Source organism: Varanus komodoensis, unplaced genomic scaffold (assembly GCF_004798865.1).
Source record: "Varanus komodoensis strain SLA01 unplaced genomic scaffold, ASM479886v1 scaffold36, whole genome shotgun sequence".
Classification (NCBI taxonomy): domain Eukaryota; kingdom Metazoa; phylum Chordata; class Lepidosauria; order Squamata; family Varanidae; genus Varanus; species Varanus komodoensis.
Genome location: NW_025335873.1, coordinates 4,912,340 through 4,933,977, shown reverse-complemented (window position 1 = coordinate 4,933,977; position 21,638 = coordinate 4,912,340). Strand labels below are relative to the sequence as shown.

Sequence of the window (21,638 nt, the reverse complement as noted above, 5' to 3'; positions counted from 1 at the left end):
GAGAGAGAGAGAGAGAGACTGAGACCCTCTTCCCTTCCTCCTACTGAATTCCCTCCTTTTTTGGCCCTAAATCTAAAGAGTTCTTCCCCCTCAGAGCTCCTGCAGGCTTGCCCTGTACCTCCAGAAGAGCCTTCTCCACCCAGGGATAAGACAACACCTCCAGCACTTATCTGAGGCACAGAATCTCTTCCTTCTTGCAAAAGAAAAGCAAACTGGGACCCGTTCCAAACACTTCCCTCAAATTGTGCCTGGAGCACTCAGGGACGGTGGACAAATGAGTTCCTTTTCACCACCCCAAACGCAGGGAGACACACTTCCCAGGGACAGGCTGAAGTCACATCAGGTGACTCCGTCTCCCCCACCACAACGTGCCTGGGCTTCACCTCCACTTTCACAAAGCGTGCCAAAACAAAGCCCAGGTTTGTTCAGTTTTTCCACCTCTCTTCCTCCCTGAGTGCTATTTGGAGAGGCCTGCGTGTAAAATTAAACGCAAGGACACTCGCTGCATATAATGCCTCATTAAGCACCTAGGCTGCTTGCCAGGTTGCGGCAGAAGAACAGGGGAAAGAAAGGAAGTGACCTCAGGAGCAGGCCATCAGGAGGAGCGCTGTGCTGGGGGGCAGGATGGTCCCCTCTCGAGTTCCAGTGGCTGCAGGAAGGATCCCGGATTGATCATGGGGCATCTGGAAGCCATCAGGGTAGGTCTTTCTGGAGGAGTTCAGCAGAGGGTGGAAAACTGCAGTCCGCCTTGCGAACGGCTTCTATGGAGCTATTAGCCATCCTGGATCAATGTGTTTTCACACCAGCTTGTACCTAGTTCTTCAAAAGCAAGGCAGTTCAGCGCTCAGCGGTCCGAAGGCCAATGTATAAACATGCAAGTCGAACTCCTGAATGCAGGCATGTTTCCCGATTACGACGTTACACTCCCTTTCCTTGGAGAAATTCAGAGCATTCAGGTCAAGGAGGAATAGGGACCATTCCTCCTTGACCGGTCTGAAGTTTTATCCTTACACAATCAGCTGGTAAGCAGAGCAGGCTGAGAAAGATTACGATTGCTCCAAGGTGCATGACTACGGCTCCCATCATTCCCAGCATCGTGGCCAAGGGGGCTTGTCTAGCCCAGGCTTTCCCAGCTAGGTGCTGGGAAAAGGGTTCCACGGGACAGTGGGAGATGATGGGGATGATAGGAGATGGAGGCTGGCACACTTCAAGGGCACACAGTTGGAAAGCACTGGATCAAATTAGCTTTGTGATTCTTCAAACAAATGGACCGGCCTCCACCAACCCGCAGCGGAAACAAAGGAAGACAGAACGTGCTAAGGGAAGACCAGCCCACCAAAGGCCGGCTCCTTTGCGACCCTGACATTGGCTCCACAGCGTTCCTCTGATGGTGGGTCTTCTCCATGCGGCACCATGGAAGGGGCCTAGGCCACGCAGTGCGCCAACCAGCTCTCCATCTGACCAATTCCTGGATGGGGAGCCAGCTGGGAACTGCACACTGCCTTCCATTCCACGACAGCTGGGATGTCCTATCACCATCCTAAATAAATCTGCTAACCCAAAGATACATGAGCCCTGGCTTTTGTTCCTAAGTGGAGAGGGAACACGCTCATTTTTATCCACAGCATTTAGCTGAGCAGATTGAAAAAGGTTATCCCAAGAAGTTGCTCCAAACCCCAAATCCCTCCAGTTTCTGCCTTCACAATCAGTAATTCTTTCTCCCATTCCCTCCAGAATTCCTGGAGTTGCCATCTCCTCTGGTTCGATCCAGACTTGCATTCTACTTTCATTTTCCCTGCAACAGAAGCAGACTCGAAGCAAATCCGCTTCTTGAGTTGATAAAGCACTGAAAGCAAAGAGACTGAAAGACATTGGAAGGGAACCAGCTTTGAACGCAGAAAGCTGCAGCCGGAATCGACCTTTTGAAGATCAGGTAAGCAAGCGACAGGAAAGAGACGTGTCCGCCTAAGATCAGCAGAGAAGATGGTGGTGGGCTGGAGGAACTGGGAGTCCACCTGGCCTTAGGCCATTTTGCTGCCCCCCCCCCATCACACATACCCCAACACATACGCACACCTGAAGAATACTAGCCAAGGAGCCGAGATGACAGCACCTCAACGAATTCTGTGGATTTCAAGCACAAATGTTCTCACCGCACCCCAGCCACAGTGGCCTTCAACACAAACAGGACACATTTTCCACAATGTTCTTTTGGAAAGGGCTCAGCACACCATAAAGAGCCAGGGGGCATGCCATCGCAACCCTCCCTCCGCCCTGACACACCACCTGAGACGCGCACACGGAGAGTCTCCACAAGGCAGAGTTGGAACGTGGGACCAACAGCCCAGCCCATGGCTGCCATCCGCCCTCCAGAGGCACCCCCTTGCCAAGAGTCAACATCGACTGGCCCACTTACCTTGCGACGCAGCAGCTGAGGCTGGGGCCCCCCGCCCCCTTCGATCTCATACCGGACGCTGTTGAAGAGAGCGACCCCGTACTGCTGTTCGTAGAACTGGCAGAACTCCGTGAGGACCTTTCCGGTCTTCTCTGCAACACAAGGAAATATATATGTGCATAAAGGCAGGCCATCCCTTCAAAGCAGGCAGGGGGAAAGCAATTGCTCCACGTCAGCACTGACACCAAATGAAAAAGATGCATTGCGATCAATGTCCAATTAATTCCTCTTTCAAGCATTCCTCTTATTAAGAGCACCAAGTTTCATGCATGCCACTGCAAACCCATAGTTGTTTTGAGTGATTTTTTCCCCGCCACACTTGCTTAATGCTCAAGCGATGTCTGGGAAACCCACAACATGTTCGAAAGAGTTCAAATTTCTATGAATTTGACCCACAGATACTGCCGTCAATCAGTTTTTCCCAAGTCAGGCAGACTCCACGGATCATGTGTTAACTTCTAATCACTGCATGCCAGTGTAGTTGCAGAAAACACACACAGCAGAAATAAAAGTAAAAAAACAAGAAAAAGTATACATACTCTAAAGCATGCGAACTGACAAACTGGGGGGGCACGCATTGTTGGAAGTGCACAATTGTGCAAGAGCAGTGGTGTGCAAATAAGTATGCACACAATCACGCAAAATCGGATTGTATCAATGAGTAGACAGCAGAACAAAATGCGCAGGGAACTCTGCAAAGGACGGACGGGGGGATTCAAGATGTGTGCAAGTCCCTACAATTGTCACCATGCAGCAGTAGGGGTAAGAGTAGGGCTGTCCTGTCATTGCCCTCGGCCATTATGAACGGTAAATGAATAAATGACAGGGACGTGAGCTTGATGTCGGCAAGTTTACCCTGGTTTGTGTCCTGAGCCCATTCACTGTTCCCACAGCCCAACCGCAGCAGCTTGGGGAAAAGACAGACCGCAACTGTGATATATAACGAAGGGCGGGAGGGAGAGAAAATAAGCTTTGTTTGGGAAGGAAACCATCCTGAGCCTTAGAAAGCTGAATGCATGCAGCCCTAGTGGCTGAGGATGATGGGAACTGCAGCTTCACGCAACTGGAGGGTGCCAAGTTGGGAAGATCTTTTGCTTCGCACTTGGATCTTAGACAACGAGGTCAACAAATCACAGTTTTCCTTGTGACTTTGGGTGGGTTCCCTAGAAATCAACAGTTTGAAAGAGAAAGCAAAAACACAGAGGGATCATTAACGCTGGGCAAATCGACTTGTTTAGCATTTTTGGACTCAAAACACGCCGTGATGAAGGCAGGAAGTTGCATTACTGGAAGGCTCAAGTGCCAAAATCAGAAATCAGCTGTCCCCAGCCTTACAGCACTGTGTCCCTTCGCTCTCCCAGGGATGTGAAAACTGCCAAGTCCTTGAAGGAGGAGATGCCAAGGTAGGCCTGGACCAGCCCCTGCAGTGAGTCTTCAGCAGGTACCCAGCCTAACTACCCTACCCCGGAGGAGCTCAGCCCCCTGGATTTCTGCAGAAGCCGTTGGCCAAGGCCCACCTTTACATCAAAACAGGACAAGTCCCGTGCACCGATTCTGGCACAGGAGTTCACAGCGAGCACCGTCCGAGAGCCATCACACCCCATGAAAGTGGGACAAGCCATTCCCAAGGCATGCTCAGGTGTAACAGGTCACTGGCACACAGGCGAGGAGTTCGCCTCTGTGGATGCTCACCCTAGGCTCAGAAGAGCTTCAGCTTCCCCAACGTGGTGCCACCCAAACGCAACAGACTACAATTCCCATCACCCCCATTCGCACAGCTGCAGCACTCCCAGACGGTACAAGAGCCACCCTTTTCCCCAGCCTTAGCTCCTTCCCCCACCTCCGTTTGCAAAATTCGGATCTATGCCACACAGTCGTCATCTCAGAATCATAGGATGGGGGTTGGAAGGGGCCAAGGAGGTCATCAGGGCCAACCTCCTGCTGTTAAAGGCCCCAAATTTACACCAACTCACTCAGAGGACTGTCCAGCTTCTTCTTGAACGTCTCCAGTGTGGGAGAGCCCACAGTCTCTCCAAGCAACCGCTTCCACTGCCGTACGACACAGATGTCATCGCTTGTAACACTGCTTCCCTTGCTGGTTCATCTGCCTTGCTTTTTCCGTTCTCTTTGGAGAAGAGGGAAAGTTTTTCCTGTTACATTTTGTTGCATTCTTGTTAGCACCCTTTTGGCAGGAAGGCAGCGCTACATTCACACAAACACTGCAAGACAACCTCCTTTGAAGTGTCACACACTGTGTAAGAGTGTAGATAAATCTTACGCAGGAGAAAAAGCGCTTGCTAGCCGACCAAGGCCAGGGTTGGTCTTCTCTTATTTAGGCCAGGCCTGAGTGTGGAAGCTACTGGCCGGCGGTGGCCAATGCTGCGCCTTTTGGGTCTGTGCACATGGGCACACGGCCCCCGACAGTCCGCATGCAAGCTACTGGCATGCCGGCCCCACAACGGAGGGCAGCTAGATGCGTCTAGGGAGCTCCTGCGCCGGCGTGAAGGAGACAGCCCGCTCTTGTCCTTCTCACCCACCGACTTCACCGTCAATACAGATCACGTGAACTTGAGTCACCCCAGTCCTAGAGCGACCGGCCAGTCCGGGCTTCCCCCTCCTTGCCATGATCCGAGCTTCTCCTCCAAGCCTTATCGCCCCCCCCCCCCGTGTTTCTTTGCGTAATGCTCTTTACATGCCTACTGGAGCATGCACAGAGTGAAATCTTGAAGCCTTTCTTCGGTTCGTTTCCTGAAACTTTCCTTAGAGCCCGTCCGTGACTCGACCCTGGAGGTGGCCCACGGTGGACACAGGCAGGCGCCCACTCCTCCTAAGCAGGGTGAAAGCAACCGGGTCTGCCTCCTGCGAGGGGTGGGGGCTGGCTCCCCACTGGAAGGACTTCCCATTTTGGTGTCTCCTCCTCCCAGCGTTAATTCCTCCACGTTCCCAAGGACAGCTGGCCTGCTCTCCTCACATGGCTTCTCCTCCACTGCGACCTCCTGCTGAATTCCAGGACCTTGAACCACAGGTAGAGTCTGAGCTGTTTCAAAGACAGTCTCGTCCTTGAAACTGGAATCAGAATCATCCGTAGAACCAGCACGGGAAGCCTCCCACGAGCACTTCTGATGTTGGATGCACACACACGACAAAGCGGGAGCTCTGGAGATACCATAAAATCACACATTTGGAAGGGGCCTCAAAAGCCCTTAGAGCTAAGGTCCGGTCTCCCAGCCCAGTACTAACCAGGCCTGACCCTGCTTAGCTTCCAAGACCAGGCAGGATGCCAATATTCCCAGCCAGCATGGTCGCTCTCTTGGAAGGATGGGAATACACCACCAGGTTGGGGGAGGCCAGGCAAGTCTCTGTGCCATGCCTGCAAATGGAAAACTGCAGTCCAGGAAGAACAGTGCCACCTCATTCTCCACCACTGGTCATCGTGGGTTCTTCTCAGTTGTTCCCAAATGGAAAACCAGCCAGATTCTACGAAGCCTTGCTGAGGGAACTTATCAGCTTGTGTCGTAACACACAGCTCAGGGCCCCCGACTCCAAGCTTCCTCCAAGCCATTTCAAGCTCAGGGAAAACATGTGGTTTATTTGCAGGACAAGAATTCCAGGCGGCTTGTGACATGCAGGGAAAGAACAAACCCAGGCACACAAAATGGCTGGAAGAAACTGGGGCAAGCCAGGTAGAGCCAACGTTTTACTTGCTGCAAGAGAGAAATCCCAATAGCTACAAGGCCAGGAGGATCCTAAAGCAGCCTTCTCCATCCTGGCCTCCCTTCACGGCCCGGTCACAGTTGACTGGGGCTAATGGGAACTGAAGTGGAAAGCGGCAGGTGAGGAGGGCTGCAACAGGATGCTTCCCCCACCCCTTCTGGGATCACCCAAAGGCTGCTTTAATTCTCCAAGAGAACGCAAGAGCAGTGCTCCTGGATCCCAGCCAAAGTCCCATTCCCACTGAGGGGAAGCATCTCAAAACGAGCCTTGCCTGGCGAGAGACACGGACGTCCGTGAAAGATCCAGAAGTAACTCACAGCGAACAGCCTAGAGGGCCACCACAAACAGGACCCTGTAAAAAGAGCACCCCCGCCGCTTCAGTTGTCCCCAGCTTTGATGCACAAAGGATGGCGCTTCTAAGGACGGTGGCTCTGTTGAGCTCAATGGATAAACCCTGAATGACGGCATTCCATCACTCTAGCGCTTCCCTTTCTGCATCCCCCTCCGACGTTTCTGAAGCCAAGCAGCCGCTGCTGGCACCATCGCATCCTTGTTCAAAGCCCTTCCTTTCTGCCCACTCCTGTGCCACTAATTCTCCCTACCGGATGGACTTCTGGGTTCCACTTTCCCAAAGTGCGAGCAGATCCCACAAGCCCAAAGCTCCCCCATCCCTGCTCGAAGCATCAAAGAGCCCCAAGCCGATTTCATGACCGTGTTGACGAGCGTGTCCGAAATTAGGAGACCCAGCCCATTGGCCTGGCGAGGGCCACGCCGACTTCATCAGCACGGCACCAGGAGGGTCAGGGAGCGGGTGTGTAGACACGAGGGGTGGCTCGGAGCTGGACGCGCAAGCCACGCATGAAGTCACGCCGCCACCAACAGTTCTGCTTTGTGGAGATCCCAGTTCCCTCCTGGCTTAGTCACAGAGCCGTTTTCCTCCCGAGCTTAATGTAGGAGCGGCGGAAGGGTATTTTCTGCAGAAAGCAAGGGTGTGATTCAGAAGCCAAAACTGCAAACCATGCAGGGTATTAGGAAAGGCCAGAAGCAAGCTGGGACCCACCTCCAGTGCTGCTTATGCAAAGGCAGCAGTGTAATGTTGCATAACAGGAGGGGCACACAAAGCAGTGCCCCCCCTTTCCAAGGAATGCCATCTCAACCTGTCTGCGCAACAGACGTCTGTGGAAGGGCCAGAGGCCAAGACTGCAAATACCAATGTTTTGCATTTTTCTTCCTTCAAGGTATATGTCAGCAACAGAGAACACTGTGGACTAGAACCTTGCGTGGACTGACTTGCACGGCTTCTATTGGGGCTGCTTCAGTTGCCACAGCTCGTGTGCGCTTACAGTGAGAGATCTCCTTTTCCACATGGTCTCACACGCCAGCACCGCATCCTGGCCCTTCCTCTCCGCTCCTGGGCGTGTGTTCCGAGATCAAGAGATGGGCTGGTCTGTTACACAACGTTGCATCACCAGAAATTGGATGCCGCAACAAACACGTCAGGAAATACCTTGACCATAACCAAATCCATTCCTGAGCATAGGAAGCAGTGCCACCTTTCTCCCCGAATCGCTCCTTAAAACTGATTTTCTGCTGCGTGTTCTCAGTACCAATTGAAACCGAGCCTGCAGAGTTGCATTCGGCTCCCGAACCCGCACACACGTCCTCCTTTTCAGACAAGCTTTGGGACTGCATGTTCTCCCCTTCCCTCTTGGCTTATTTTACTCTGAAACACGGCTATCCACACTGCACAAATTGGGGTGGGGGGGCAGAATCGAGAGGGCAGACAGCTCTCTCCTCTCCCCCCAGGAAAAGCCGCCTCCCAAATTTCTACAAGCTAGGTTGCTAACTCCGAAGACGACGACGCCTTTCCTCGTTTCCACATGAGGGCCTGCAAACTTAAGGATGCACGTTAAGTGCCAAACCCAACAACCAGATGAGCAGGTTTGGAAGCGAGGGACGGTTGCCAAGAGGGAAGGAAAAATAGCTGCCACCCCCTTCTCTTTCTTTAAAGAGAAATCATGTGAAAATGAATACGCTCTTTAAATAGCCGCAGAAGCGGCTGGATGCAGTCAGCTGACCCGGTGGTGGGAGGAAGGCGGGATACAAGAGGCAGGATGCTGGTAGATGGGGACTGACTGAAGCCGGGCCCAGGTGGGAGGAGGGGGAGGAGGAGGAAGAGGAGCTGAGAGGAAGGTTTCCCTGCTCCAATTCAAAACAGCAACTGAGTTGGTTTCCAAGCCATCTGCTGTTGGTCCCTTTAACTTCCTTTAGCTGAAGATGACTGACTGACTTTATGCTTTTCACCCACGTTTCTGCAGTCTGCAGTCAAGACTGCTTACAAAACAGGGCTGAATAGGATGAGTCAACATCAGCCACCCAGCAGTCTAATTAAAAAAGCGACTTCGTTATTTCATTTCTTTACTTCCCAATGGCAGAAGCCGCTGAATCATAGAAAGCGGACAATTGCGATCCAGCAGAACCCGATAATTTTAGTGACAAGAAATCCAACTGACAAAAGATTTGTGATAGCATCACCAGACCCACCTAGAGAGCTTTGCATTGTGGGATAGCCTATGAATAATGTGCATAATATTCAATTAACAAGTAAGGGCACTGTCCCAGCAGTGGAAAAGGTTCCTAGAAACATTCAGGCAAGGTGCCCCTGCAGCTCCTGGGACGAGAATGTTCATGAAATGGGCGAAGGGTTACCCTTGCGGCAGGCCAAACCACAGCCACGTGGCGAACATTCATTCCAAAGGCAGACAGATGGGTTTTGCAATCCCTGGGAGGCCTCCAGCCCTGCCTCGCGCAGAGCTAGTGGGGGTGATGGACTGGGGGCTGCCGTGCACCATTTGACTGCTTCCTCTTTGAGTCTTGGAGGGCAACCTGAGTCCTCATGGCACATGGAGTCTGTCACTTGAGAACGTAAGAAAACCTTTGCTGGATCAGACCCAAGGCCCGTCCAGTCCAGCATGCCATGCACAGGGTGGCAACCCAGCTGCCTGCAGGATGGGTGCAAGGCCTCCTCCTGCACAGCTCCTCGGCGACTGATGTCTGCAGGCAGGCCACCTCCAGCCAAGGAGGCAGCCCAGGGCCAGCAGGCCAGCAGCCCCAGGCAGCCGCCTCCTCCATGAACCTGTCCAGCCCCCGCAAAGCCGCCCAGATTGCTGGCCATCACCCCGTCCCATGCTTGAGAAGCCCATGGTTTCACTCTGCGTTGTTAAAAGCAGACCATTGCTACTTGGCCCAAAAGCCACCGGGAGAAAAACGCGGCTACCAACAGAAGTTAAAATACGAACGTGCTCCTGCGGGATTGGACTAAGCGTTCATGCATCCCAGCATTGCAGAGGCACTCCAAATGCCTCCAGGATGCCCATAAGCATTCTTTCCCCCCCACAGCATTTGGTCGTGGGGGGGGGGGGGGCGGGGGGTGTTACTTTCTTCTGAACCTGGAATTCCCATTGATCTAGCACAAAGCAAGCCCACTCTGAAGGTTCTCTGAATCCTCTCTTGGAACCATCTGAACCCCTGCTTGTGGCGGAGAGACCCCCAAGTAATCCTGGGATCAATCCTAAATTTGATGGCAGGCAACTTCATTAGAGGAACTCAAGTTCTAGTATTAAAGGAGGAGAGTTTGTTACTAATCCTTTTTCTCTGCAAGTTCAAAAACCCCCCAAGATGTTTTCTAAGCTGATTTAATCATGCTTAGAACTGACTCACTGAAGTTAATCGGCCAAGTTAGCTGTGACTTAAGGACCACTGAAGGGCTCCACTTGAGTTGTTGCCCTCTAGACTTTTGGAGCACAATTGCCAGCATTCCTCGAGCACTAGCTGGGATGGCTGGGGATGATGGGAGCTGAAGTCCAAGGTATCTGAAAGGCATGAGGCTTCTCTCTCACTGAAGAGCCCTAGGATTGCACTTGGGACCTTGGGCCCATGCCAAACCTGTGCTCTGTTTTGTTCCCTTTGCCATAAATCTTCCAGGTGCCAGCAAAACACTCAGGTAGCCGAGACGACCTGGGGCCTGGAATTTTTCCAAGCTCTGCTCAGACCAGGTTATCTGAATAAACATTTCACCACACAGGTGTGCGGGGGAGCGGTGCTGAAGCAGAAGGGGCAACAACGGGAAACGATGAACCGCGGAGCAATTTCCCAGGGGCTGAGGAGAAGCAGGGAAGGCGCCAGGGGACCAGAAGGCCGGCTGGGATCTCCAGCTGACCCGAGGGCATCGAGTGCCGCTCCCGAGGCATCGCTCAGCAGCCACACTGAAATTAAGCCCTGCGGGCAAAGCAGTGCTGACTTCGCTGTCCCTCCCCTGCCGCTTTCCGGAAAGGGTGGAGAGAAGTACACCCAAGGGCGATCACCTGCCTACGGGCGATTTTCCATGGTGGCAGTTCAGAAGGTTATCTGTGCCCGGGTCCAGGCGTGCGGGAGGAGGGGCCGAGCTCGTGGGGAGATCCACGCATGGCTAAGACAGGCAGGTCGGTGCTCTTGGATCCCGCGTGGTCACAGGGGGACTGGAGGGCGTGGAGCACCTTTGGCTGGTTTTGGCTGATGTACTGCCTGGACAGAGATGGCCTAATTTCTTGGCTGGATTCCTTCAATGGAGCTGCCTCTGCGCCTGCCCAGAAACTTGCACTGGTCCAGAGCAGGGTGCCAAGACTGTTGGCTGGGATCTGCCAACATGAGCATATGAGAACAGGGCTTTACCTTCTGCACTGGCGCTAGTCCGTGTCCAGGCCTGGCTCAAAGCACTGCTATTAACATTTGGAGCCTGCAACAGACTGGGCGAGGTCAGCTGAAGAATCATCTCCTCCCATACATACCTGCCCAGACCATCATCCCCAGCAGCCCTCTTGCGGGAGCCCCTGGCAAAAGAAGTCAGGCAGATGGCCACTAAGGACGGGGCCTGTTCTGTTGTGGCCCCCAAACTGCAGAATGAGCTTCCCAGGGGGGCCCACCTGGCACCTTGGTTGTGCTCTCTCCAGTGTCAGCCCTTCTGATTTTCCAGGTATTTTAGTCCTCCAGCCTGCTGCTTAAAATTCTCCACTGACTGCTCTTTAGCAGGCCAGATACTGAAGATGACACTCAAATACTTTGGCCACCTAATGAGCAGGAAGGACTCCCTGGAGAAGAGCCTGATACTGGGAACGATTGACGGCAAGAGAAGAAGGGATGGCAGAGGATGAGGTGGCCGGATGGAGTCACTGGGGCAGTGGGTGTGGGTTTGGGTGGACTCCGAGGGATGGTGGAGGGCAGAAGAGCCTGGAGGAATGTTGTCCATGGGGTTGTGATGGGTCAGGCTTGACTTTGTGACTAACCAACCAAAAAACCCTGTGTTTTAAATCTGAGTACTCCCACTAGATTTAATTCCCATTTCATACTGCTGTTTCATCCTTTACACATCCGATAATCTATTTTTATGTTTCTAAAGCCATTGGAAAGCCCCCAGAAAGCTCTGGCAATTGGCCCATTTAGAAACGGAACACAATTGCACATGCAGAAGAGGAGGCAAGTCCCCGCCTCGTGCTTGCTCTCCACCCGCCACGAGTCAACAGCTGCACTGGCCTCCAAGGTACCATCATGGGATCCCCACCAAGGCAAGGAGGCACCTCAAGGCACATCCCTCTTGGCCTGAGAGCCTGTACATATCAGTGGCAAATGCATCGCTTGCGTACAGAGCCTGGCACAGCCAAAGCCAGTGCCAGCCGCACCAAGGAAGAGGTACCGACAGGCCCAGGGGAAGCCCAAGCCGATATCTGCAGGAGGGAAAGTACAACAGCCAAGATTCAGCCCTGGGAGAACTAAGCACGCTCTGTGGTCCTAGAATCAGGGCCAACCGCAAGGAGGAGAATTTGAAAAATGGGGGAAGGAGCAAGAAGAGAGAGGGTGGAATGCAGCATCCTAGAGGAGGATCTGGCTGACCAGCTGCTTCAGGAAAATCGTTCCACGTTTATCTTCAGGTGTTCATACCTGTCATCCAATGGAGACCCCAATGGGGCATCTTTCCCAAGGATTTCCTTTCACTGGAGATGCTGGACTACATCTGGGACCTCCCTTCAGTGCAAGCATGAGCTCCTCCACCATCTTTATCTTCTGGCATCTTTAAAATGTCAGCATTACCCTGCAGTTCGAACCCACCCAGAGCCTTCCTTTTATTCTCATCCCAAAAAATGCTGGATTTGTCACCAAGAAAATTCCCCAGAGACCTTTCAGGCGCGGGGGAATGTCAGCCAGCCACATGTCCCATTTTCGATTCTACACAGAGAGAATGTCAAAGAGCATTTTTCTAGTTTTGTTTTGTTTTTTAAGGATCTCCTGCCAACTCTGCTTTGTCACTTTTTATACTAGGGGAGAATAGAATAGGAAGTAATGAAAAGCACACACATATGCTTTGGATTCCATCGGGGAGGGGGAAGGGGAAAGAAATTTAGTGATCAAAGATTTCCAACCAGTTTCAGACATGAGAAATTATAGTATTTCCTGGCTGCTGTGGAATGTGCCCGTTCCAAGAACTCAGACTGCAGGGGAACAGGCATAATCAGCAACCAGAAATAGCTGGGGTGGCCATTTCCATCTATGCATTCCCATCAAGGAAAAATCTAATTTGCATCACACCTGAGACAACGGAACAGATCAAAGGCCTCAAGCTTGCAGGTTCAGACTGCAGCAAAAAGATTCGGAGGCAGATATTCTCGTGGGAAGGGGGCTGGTGTGTGGGGGAGAGAACACTCATACCCGAGTCATCTCTATGCCATCCCGGAAGTGGGGGAAAAGAATTCCTAGGTAATCCAAACATTGGACTAAAGGAGATGGATTCTGTGAACTGGATACAACTGCGGTGTACGTGCAAACGGGTTATTTTGCATCGATTCTGCCCTTTTTTAAACTCTTTTTCATACCTCTGGGGAAGGGCAAGAAGTGCCAGGCATCGAAACTAAGCTCCTACTCTAAGGTGAGTCCGCGGCTCAGGTGCTGAATGCGCTTTCTGGACCCTGTGCAACAGCCCATGTGATTAATGAGGTTAGACAGCAGCTCCCTTTCATCAAGTTGAAACCCTACATGCATTTAGAACCGGGAAGTGGAAAGTCACCCTCTGGGGCAGAAGGGCGCCTGCCACTCAGTGGATTGCCTGCATCTCCAGAAAGGGAGAGCAAATTCCTGCCCGACCCCTGGAAACCGGCTTCCAGTTGACCAGGGCAGGCAGAGCGAGGCTTGTGGGTTTTTCTAAAAAGCCAGGATTTCTCAAGCAGAGCCCGGTGCAAAAGACACGCACTTAAAATTCAAGAGTCCCAAAACCAGGAGTGCATCTCCTTTTCAGAACAGCACTAAATGGGGGACACAGTCCTCCTGCCAGCCAGCTTCCCTCCTTTCAGCAGCAGACTTCGCAGGGCAGGTCTGGGTGCTCTTTTGGCACTACTGCTGCTGAAACTGCACGTCAGACATCTCTGCTGATCTGCTGCATAGCAGCCCACAATCTGCCACACAGGGGCCGCTTCCCCGCCGCTCCCCTTCTAGTCCTGTGACAGAAAGCAGCGTGTTGGATTAACCAGTGGACAAATGACAAACCCACGGCTGCAGGTCTGAGTCTCCTTAGCAAATGATGAGGACGTGGGTCCAGCAAACCCAACTGGGTCGAAAATCTCTTCTCCGAATGCCAAGCAGACCTTGTGCATTCGAGTCTGGGAAATGCGCATCAGCAAACGCATCTGGGCCCCGAGTTTGCTGGCAGTCTGAGCTCCCCCCCCCACACACACACACACACACTCAAGCAATTGGGGTCAAGGTGCATGGGCCCCTTTGCTCTCTTACGCTTTCAAAAACCTGCAGCAGAACAAAGGCATAAAAAGCATTCCACACAGGTGACTGGTGTGCAACGCCAGCCTCTGTGATAGCCCCCTTGGGACCTGGTTAATCTATAATTTAGTAAATGTTTAGCTGAGCTCCAATCTCTGCAGCGCAGCCCCCCCCCCCCTGCACACACACACACACACAGAACCAGGAAAAATGTAAGGCGCCTGCCAAGACCAGTCACCACCCTTTCATTCCCTCCCGCAACTTGTCTAAATAAAGGCCACTGCTATGCTTCGCCTGGAAGTTTAGATACATCGCTGGCCTTATGAATAGACGGAAGCACATTTCCATTGTAGTGCCACCGGCAAATCAAAAGCTGCCGGGTCCGTTTATACACACCCTTCTCTGGAGGCTGGGCTGCCTCCGAATGAACGTACGTAAACACCGCACCGAGAGCCAGCTAAGGACCAATTCGTGCTCTGCTGGAGAGGGTGGTCCGTCCAATTTCCAACGAGCAGCCACCCAGGAAAGCCTCTGGGAGAGGCAGGTGCCACAGGGCTGGCTTGCACAGAGACGCAATTCAAAAGACCGCAACCTCCGTTCAGACAGCAGCCCAACCCACCGGTGTGGGCTTTCCCAAGTGCTAAAGCCGCCATAATTTCACTGACAGGTTCCCTGGTTGAAAATACCAGTGCTTCTAAAAAGAGAGAGCCCTGTAGAGGAAGAGGGGAGTAGAGTGAAGAAATTGATGATTAAAGAGAGAGATTAATCAACTTACAATGAATCAATCAACTCTAACTGGAGCAGATTTTAAAAACAAGCTTTGAGTCCAGAACACATCACGTTTGGTTTGGGTTCAAGGTACCGTGATAGAGGGCAAAGAGGGCATGAAAGATGTTAGAAGGAAAGGGCAACAAGAAGTGAAATTAAACTATAACATCACATTTCCATTACTCTTTTAAAAAGGAAGCGCTGGAGCGCTTGGTGAAATGTGCCGTTCAACTGGCTATAAAGCAGGGGATTAACAAGAAAATACTCGTAAGGTGACAGGCCGAACCATGAAAAATGCACCAAAAATGCTTCTAGCTTTTTCAGTTGCTGGAACTGTAATCCATGACCTCTGTGGGCTAGAATTAAATGTTTAGACTTGCTTCTTTTGTGTCTATCACCCTCCTTCCAATGAACTTGGGCCAAAAAGAAAAAAGAGCTACATAAAGACCCAGGTATGAGAGTTTTACGATCAAGGTGAGATTTGCTCGCATCAAGTTTCTGGCTGAGGGGGAGCAGGAATGGAGATGCCAGCGTCAGCTGCCTCACCCTGGCAATTCCTCATCGAAGAGCCTGATATCTGGGGGTGCTTGTTGGGAAGCAGAGCCAGGAGTCCCCCTGAATTCTCACAGACAAATGCCACAGGGTGAGGGAAGAGGCTCAAAACCAGATAAGCTCAAGAACAAAACCAGTTTGGCAGGTGCGGGGCGAGCTCCTCCGTTCCTCCACCCCGGTGCCACACCTGTGTGAATCATTCGGAGAGTATCTCCTAGCCCCACGTCCTTTCCACCCACCTCCCTGTCATTTCTGAAAACCCATCCGAGGCGGCTGCAGAGGAATCAGGCCCAGGCAGAGAATCGCTCCCGATTGCTTCAGTGCAGACGAAAGGCCTGACCTGTGTTCACAAGGCGGGTGGTCTGTGAGCAGCCCATTTCCAGCCAGTCCTCCCAGCCTCCTGTAGTCGAAGCGCAGGTCCAGTCCCCAGGGACCGCAGGCTTGTTTTGCAAAGCCACTGGCGAGCATCCTCAATGAACACCATCCAGAAAGGTCCCCTGAGCGAGGTCCATCATTTCAGCTGAGCAGGCATCCAAGGAAGCATCAGCAGTGACGGCCAAGCCTGAACTTCACAGACCTCCAAAAACACACTGAGAAAGTATTGCTATCTTTCGTGAATTTGCAGAAGTAGTTAAAAAAAAGACCAAGCGGCAGGAGGCTCTGTCTTTGCTTCTCAGGGATACGGGATCACGGGATGGTGATCAGAGCGATGGCATGATTCAGCCAGCTTCGAACCACCCCACGCTGGATTTCTCCCACAACTCAAGATGGTTCACCCGAGTCAAAATATCAGCATGATTTAGGAGGTTACCTTTGGTTGACTTTTCATTGAGAAGGCCCCTGACTTTAGAAAGGTTTCCCATGGTTCAAGAAGATGTTTGGGAAGCGATATTTGCCTCTAAGAATATAAGATGCCCCATGCTGGATGAGACCCAGCCAGTCCAACGGTCTAGCTGCACCGTAAGCAACGAGATGCAAAGAGTCGGAGATGCCACTTGGGCTTCCCGGTGGCTCGCCTACAGCCCTGGAGGTAGCCCACGGGCATTATAATTAATAGTCTCCTCCTGCTCCAGTGTGCTTAATCTCCTTGCAAAGCCATTCATGTGCTTTGAACATCTTGCAGAACATTCTGTAGCTTATCTGCAGAGTCCATGAAGTCCTCCTTTGATCTTTCTGGAATCTCCCATCATTCAGCTTCCTGGGATGACCACAGGTTGTTCCTCTCCACATAACGCATAACGTTATTCACTCCCACGCGGCTCCCCCCCCCCAAAAGCTAAACAGCCCCAAATATTGCAACCCTTCCTCATTGTTTTGGCCTCTTGAGTATCCAGGTTGTCCCTTTCCCATAGGATTCCAGACTCTCTTCATGATCCGGGAGCAACAGAACCTTCGACCGTTTATTTTTAAAATGTCCCATCTCCCCAGCTAGTCTTTGACTAGGAAAAATATATTTGCTGTCTTTTATTGTTCTTTTTAATATGGTATGGTTTTTATGTTTTTCTTGTGTTTTTATCTTGTGTTGTGAGCTGCCCAGAGGTGCTGTGGCACAATTGGGTGGCATACAAATGTTTTTTTTTTTAAATGGATGAATAAATAAATAAATATGGGTCAGATCGCTACCTTTTTCATTCGTTTGAAAGCGAACCGAAAAAAATACCTTGATCAGCACGCTTTGAAGCGTGTGCTGTAATTAATGGAGTAAATTGCTACCCTAAATAATTCTGACCGAGGCAGCTTTTTCCTGCTGCTCCAGTTTGTAAGTTTTAACTCTATTTTTAAACATCTGTTATGGCCAAGAAAGAAGTGAAACACCCGTTCCAGGGCCAGGATGGATTGTGCAACCAAGGATCCCTAGCAGAGATCCAACATGGCACATGAAGCTGGGCGTTTCATGAGAACGCTGCCCATGGTGCCAAGGGTGCAGTGGCCGCTTGAGTCCTGAAGGGGGATGCCTCTGGAATGCAGGCAGCCCCCTGCCTGAACAGAGAAATAGCAGCTATGCTATGCAGCTCACAGGGACTACCCACACAGAGGAAAGGAGGACAAGCCAGACAGAATGTTTCCCCAAACAACCTCCCACGGCTTCTCCTGCCCTCCAGTCTCCATCCAGAGCGCGCTCGAGGTCTGGCCTGGGTGGAAAGATCAGCATTCCTCTTGCCAGGAAACCTCCAACCGCCACCAACAATGCCAGGCACCGGGTCTCTCGCTCCCAAGGAACTGGAGGAATACGGAGTGGGCTCTGTCTGGCTGTGCGCCCTCCACAGCCAAGCAGAAGCGGTGGCAGTCGCAGAACAGGCTCTCCCAGCACCCTGAGCCCTAAAACGCAGACGGACAGCTCATGCCGGCTTTGCGGCCCTGCATGGCAGAGCGCTGGACTGTAAGGGGTGGAATAGAGCACGTTTCCACGTGCCTTCCCAGGCCTGGGTTCCCTAACCTGTCGCTTCAACAGCATCCTTTCACGGGCACCGGCAGCAGCAGAAGTGTGGGGAGAGGGGGGGCCCCTATGAGATCCCGCATTCGGTTCGGGGTGTTGCAAACAGCCTCCTGGGCAGGGGAGCCAGACTCCCTTTGTAAAGGCCGAGGTCACAGAAAAACAGTGTGATTTTTGTCCTACCAAAGTGCCCTGAACAAAGAGCGCATTCAAAACATGGAGGGCAGAAGAAATTCAGCCTCGGTGCATCTTGAAGGATGTTCTCGCTGCCCACAGAAGACCCCGGCAAGATGCACTTAAGCACAGAAGGAGTTATTGTCCCCTGTGACCCGCAGTGGCTGGCCAAGGCTTCAGGAAGAGAGGGTCATCTCTGCCCCCCGTGACCTGATATTTCAAGCTGGACGTGGCATGGGTTGAAGCCAGGACCTTCTTGCAATGTGTGTTTCTCCTTGAGCACTATCCTTCCAGCAGCGTACAGAAATGGTGAGCAGTTACATGGCCGTTGCTCATGTAACTGCAACGGCCATTGCAGAATATTAATCCAGGGTCACTTTGCGTTGCTGGATCTGCTGGGTGAGGAAAGGCCAGGAAGTCTAGCGGCTGTTCTATTTTATAAAGTACAAAAGGGACGCGGGCACCATTTGGAGTCATCCTGCGATTTCAGAGTTTCACATAACAGCATCAGGATCAGAGGGATGATTTCCCTAGAAAGGCGAAAGTTTGGGAGCGTCTCAAGCCTCTTGCATAAGGGACGTGCACAGCATCAGGTAAGAGCACGTCCCTTGTTCGGAAGCAAAGACCTTCCTGTACGTAAGGAGCCGTCGACATTTGGCGCTAGGCTCCGCGAGCGGACAGGAACCGAGGTGTTCGGCACGGCTGGTGGTCCTCAACCCCCGGGACCCTGCAAGCCCGCAGCCTCCTGCCAAGAGCGGGGCGACCGAGGCGGTGGAATGCTCGGCATTTCCTCCTGGGGCATTTCCTCCAAGAATCCTACAGCTTCAGCGCAACACGCCAAGTTATACATCCCTCTGCAACAGACGGAGGGATCTTATGCTAGCAAGCAGGGGGCGTGCCAAGGCCATGGTGGAACAACCGGGCGTAGAATGCAAGCTCTCGCCCTCCTTTTCCTTGGCCCGCCGCCCAGAGGAGGCAGGGAACCCCCGAAGCCCCCGTCGAGGTGCTCCTGGCCTCCAGAGAGTCGCATGCACGGCGCCCACTTCCCCGCGGGGCCGCTACTGACTTGCTGCAAGCACTGCAGCAGCACCTTGCGACCACCCCGGCCCTGGGAGACCAGAACCCGCGGGAAGCACCGCTTCCCCAGCCCTGTTCATGAGGCCCCAGGGGAAACGGACTGCCCCATATCCTTCCCACACCCACACGGAGAGCCTACTGGGGGGAAGTGCCTGTCAAGGATGGGCTCCTGCATTCCCAAAGTGCCTTCCACGCGATCACCATGAGCCGGGCAACCAGCATGGCTACCTTGCCAAAGCTCAGGCAGGTGTGTCTTTGTGAGAACTGAGAATCATAGCATAGCAGAGTTGGAAGGGGTCATGGAGGCCATCAGGTCCACCCCCCTGCTGTTGCAGGACACCAATTCACACCGTCCCACTCAGAGGGCTGCCCAGTTTCACCTTGAATGTCTCCAGTGTGGGAGAGTCCACCACCTCTTGGGCAGCTGGTTCCACTGCCGCATTGCTCTGACAGTGAAGAAGCTTTTCCTGATGTCCAGCCTGAATCTGAGTTGCCACAACTTGAATTGAGTATTCCATGTCCTACATTTTGGCATCAGCAAGAGATCTTGCCCTTCCCCTCAAAGACAGCCTGTGAGGTACTTACAGAGGGACACCATGTCCCTACTATTTACTATTAGCAAATTTACTACTATTTGCTGCTATTTACTACTAATAGTAACATACCACTATAGTACTCCAGGACAGGGTCTGTCTCTTAACATGTACATGTTTTCATTAAGGCTTACTCATGAGGGTTAAACTTGCATACAATTCCAGCCACGGAAAGCGGTACCAGTTGGTGAATCCCCACATCAGAGACGAAGACAAACAGTGGCTAGAACCGATTTCTTTCAGGACCAGTCTAAGCTTTCCAAGAAAGGAAACCAGATACAGGAATGAGTCCCACAAGCTCCGGAGGGCCAAAATTAATGGTGTTTAGGAAAGGACACCGCACACATGCGCAACATTTTCAACGATGACCACGCGTGGGATTGCGCACTCACGGGAATGCCCTCAACAAAAACGCAAGACACAGCTGAACGCTGCTCAAAATAAAATCCCAGCATTCGCAACTCAACTTGCACAAGCAAGTCTTGTGTCTCCGCCACCACCTTGGTGGAACCAACATTCTGGACCTGCCAAGAAGTTGGTGGACTCAGCAAGGGAGGATCTACCAGTGTAAGCAAACATTCATGCTTCGGTGATGCATGAATGCAGGAACACTGAACGGGTAGGCACTCCCGCGATTAGCCTGCAGAGGTCAAGTCGGTTTCTTCCTGGTGGCTGCTCTGAGAAATGCCTCCCTGTCAGTCTTGAGATGGGCCCCACCTGCCTCAAGCCAGGATCGTAACAAAGCACCCAGAAGAAGGCAGGACAGAGGCTAAAGCCACAGCAACGTTCTGCCCAAACAGCACAAGTCCCAAACCCTCAGGAATTAACCAGTGGGTGGGTTGCTCTCCCTCCTGTCTCACCCCAAGAAAGGAGAGGTTCATCCTTCTGGAGCCCCTTCATGACTGTGGCCAATTCTGGGCCAGAAGGACCACTAGTCCACTTCGACAAGGCGGCAACTCCACCTGAGCTGTCGGTGGGCTTGATGAGCCTCAGAACCCTTCTGTCCCACCCCTGATGCCTTCTCCAATCCATCCCTGGCCAGTCCGTGGGTCTTCCTGACATGCATGGCATCCCACCCCACGCTACAGGATCCTTCCCCAACCACCTCTTGCTGCAGGCTTGGGGGGTTCATTGCCTCTACCTGACTGACCTTCAGTCTCTTGTTTGCCATTGCACTGAGTTCTTCCCCTGAAGACTGACCTCCAGACTCATCCTCAACTATGGAAGTGGCTCCACAGTTCCACTGCTTGCATTCCAATTCTTCTGCTTTTATCGCCCTTTCCCAGGACGTTTCCCTGGCTTCATTCTCCCTTGCTCAGGGTTCTCCTCTACTGCCCCCATGGCTGTTGCTCTTCCAGCTCCCGTCCTTCACTTTGTGAATGTAGCTAAGCACGTTCCATCTTCTCTCAGTCCCTCAAGGGTAGATGCTCACCATTCCAGTGCCCTCACTTTTTCTTCCAACCCAGCAACTCGCTTGCACCTGCTGCAGACAAAGGCCGTGCAAAACGGCAAACTTTGCAGGGACGCTGCGTGTCGTCATCACCGAAGATGGTCTATCCCTAGTCTCCACTCACCATTCAGTTCTACCTTACTGATTGCTACCAGCACAGCCTGTACGTTGTCCAGCCATCCCTGAAGACTAACAACCAGTCCCATTAGTATGCATAAGTGTGTGCTACAACAGGGTGCTTACGGGTCCTAGTAAGTTCATAGAATCACAGAAGAGTAGAGGTGGAAGGGGCCATGAAGGCCATCCAGTCCAACCCCCTGCTGTTGCAGGACACCACGTCACCCCATCCCACTCAGAGGGCTGCCCAGTTTCTTTTTGAGTGTCTCCAGTGTGGGAGAGCCCCCCACCTCTCGGGCAGCTGGTCCCACTGCCATACTGCTCTGACAAAAGGGAAACTTTTCCTAATATCTAGCCTGAATCTGGTCTGTCGCAACTTGAGCTGATTATTCCGTGTCATACCCTCTGGCATCAGCAAGAAGAGATCTTGACCTCCCTCTTCGTGACAGCCTTTGAAGTACTTATAGAGGGATACCATGCCCCCCCCCCCCAGTCTTCTCCTCTCAA

At 52.4% G+C, this 21,638-nt stretch overlaps 1 protein-coding gene across 1 annotated transcript in view; it reads right to left on the bottom strand.

Moving 5' to 3' along the window:
• The window catches only part of NIBAN2 (niban apoptosis regulator 2), a 64,238-nt gene that overhangs the window by 30,764 nt on the left and 11,836 nt on the right, over positions 1-21,638 (bottom strand). The window contains exon 2 of the mRNA XM_044439769.1: positions 2,417-2,547. Within this exon, the coding sequence (XP_044295704.1) occupies positions 2,417-2,547 (131 nt within the window). The remainder of the gene's footprint in view (positions 1-2,416; positions 2,548-21,638) is intronic.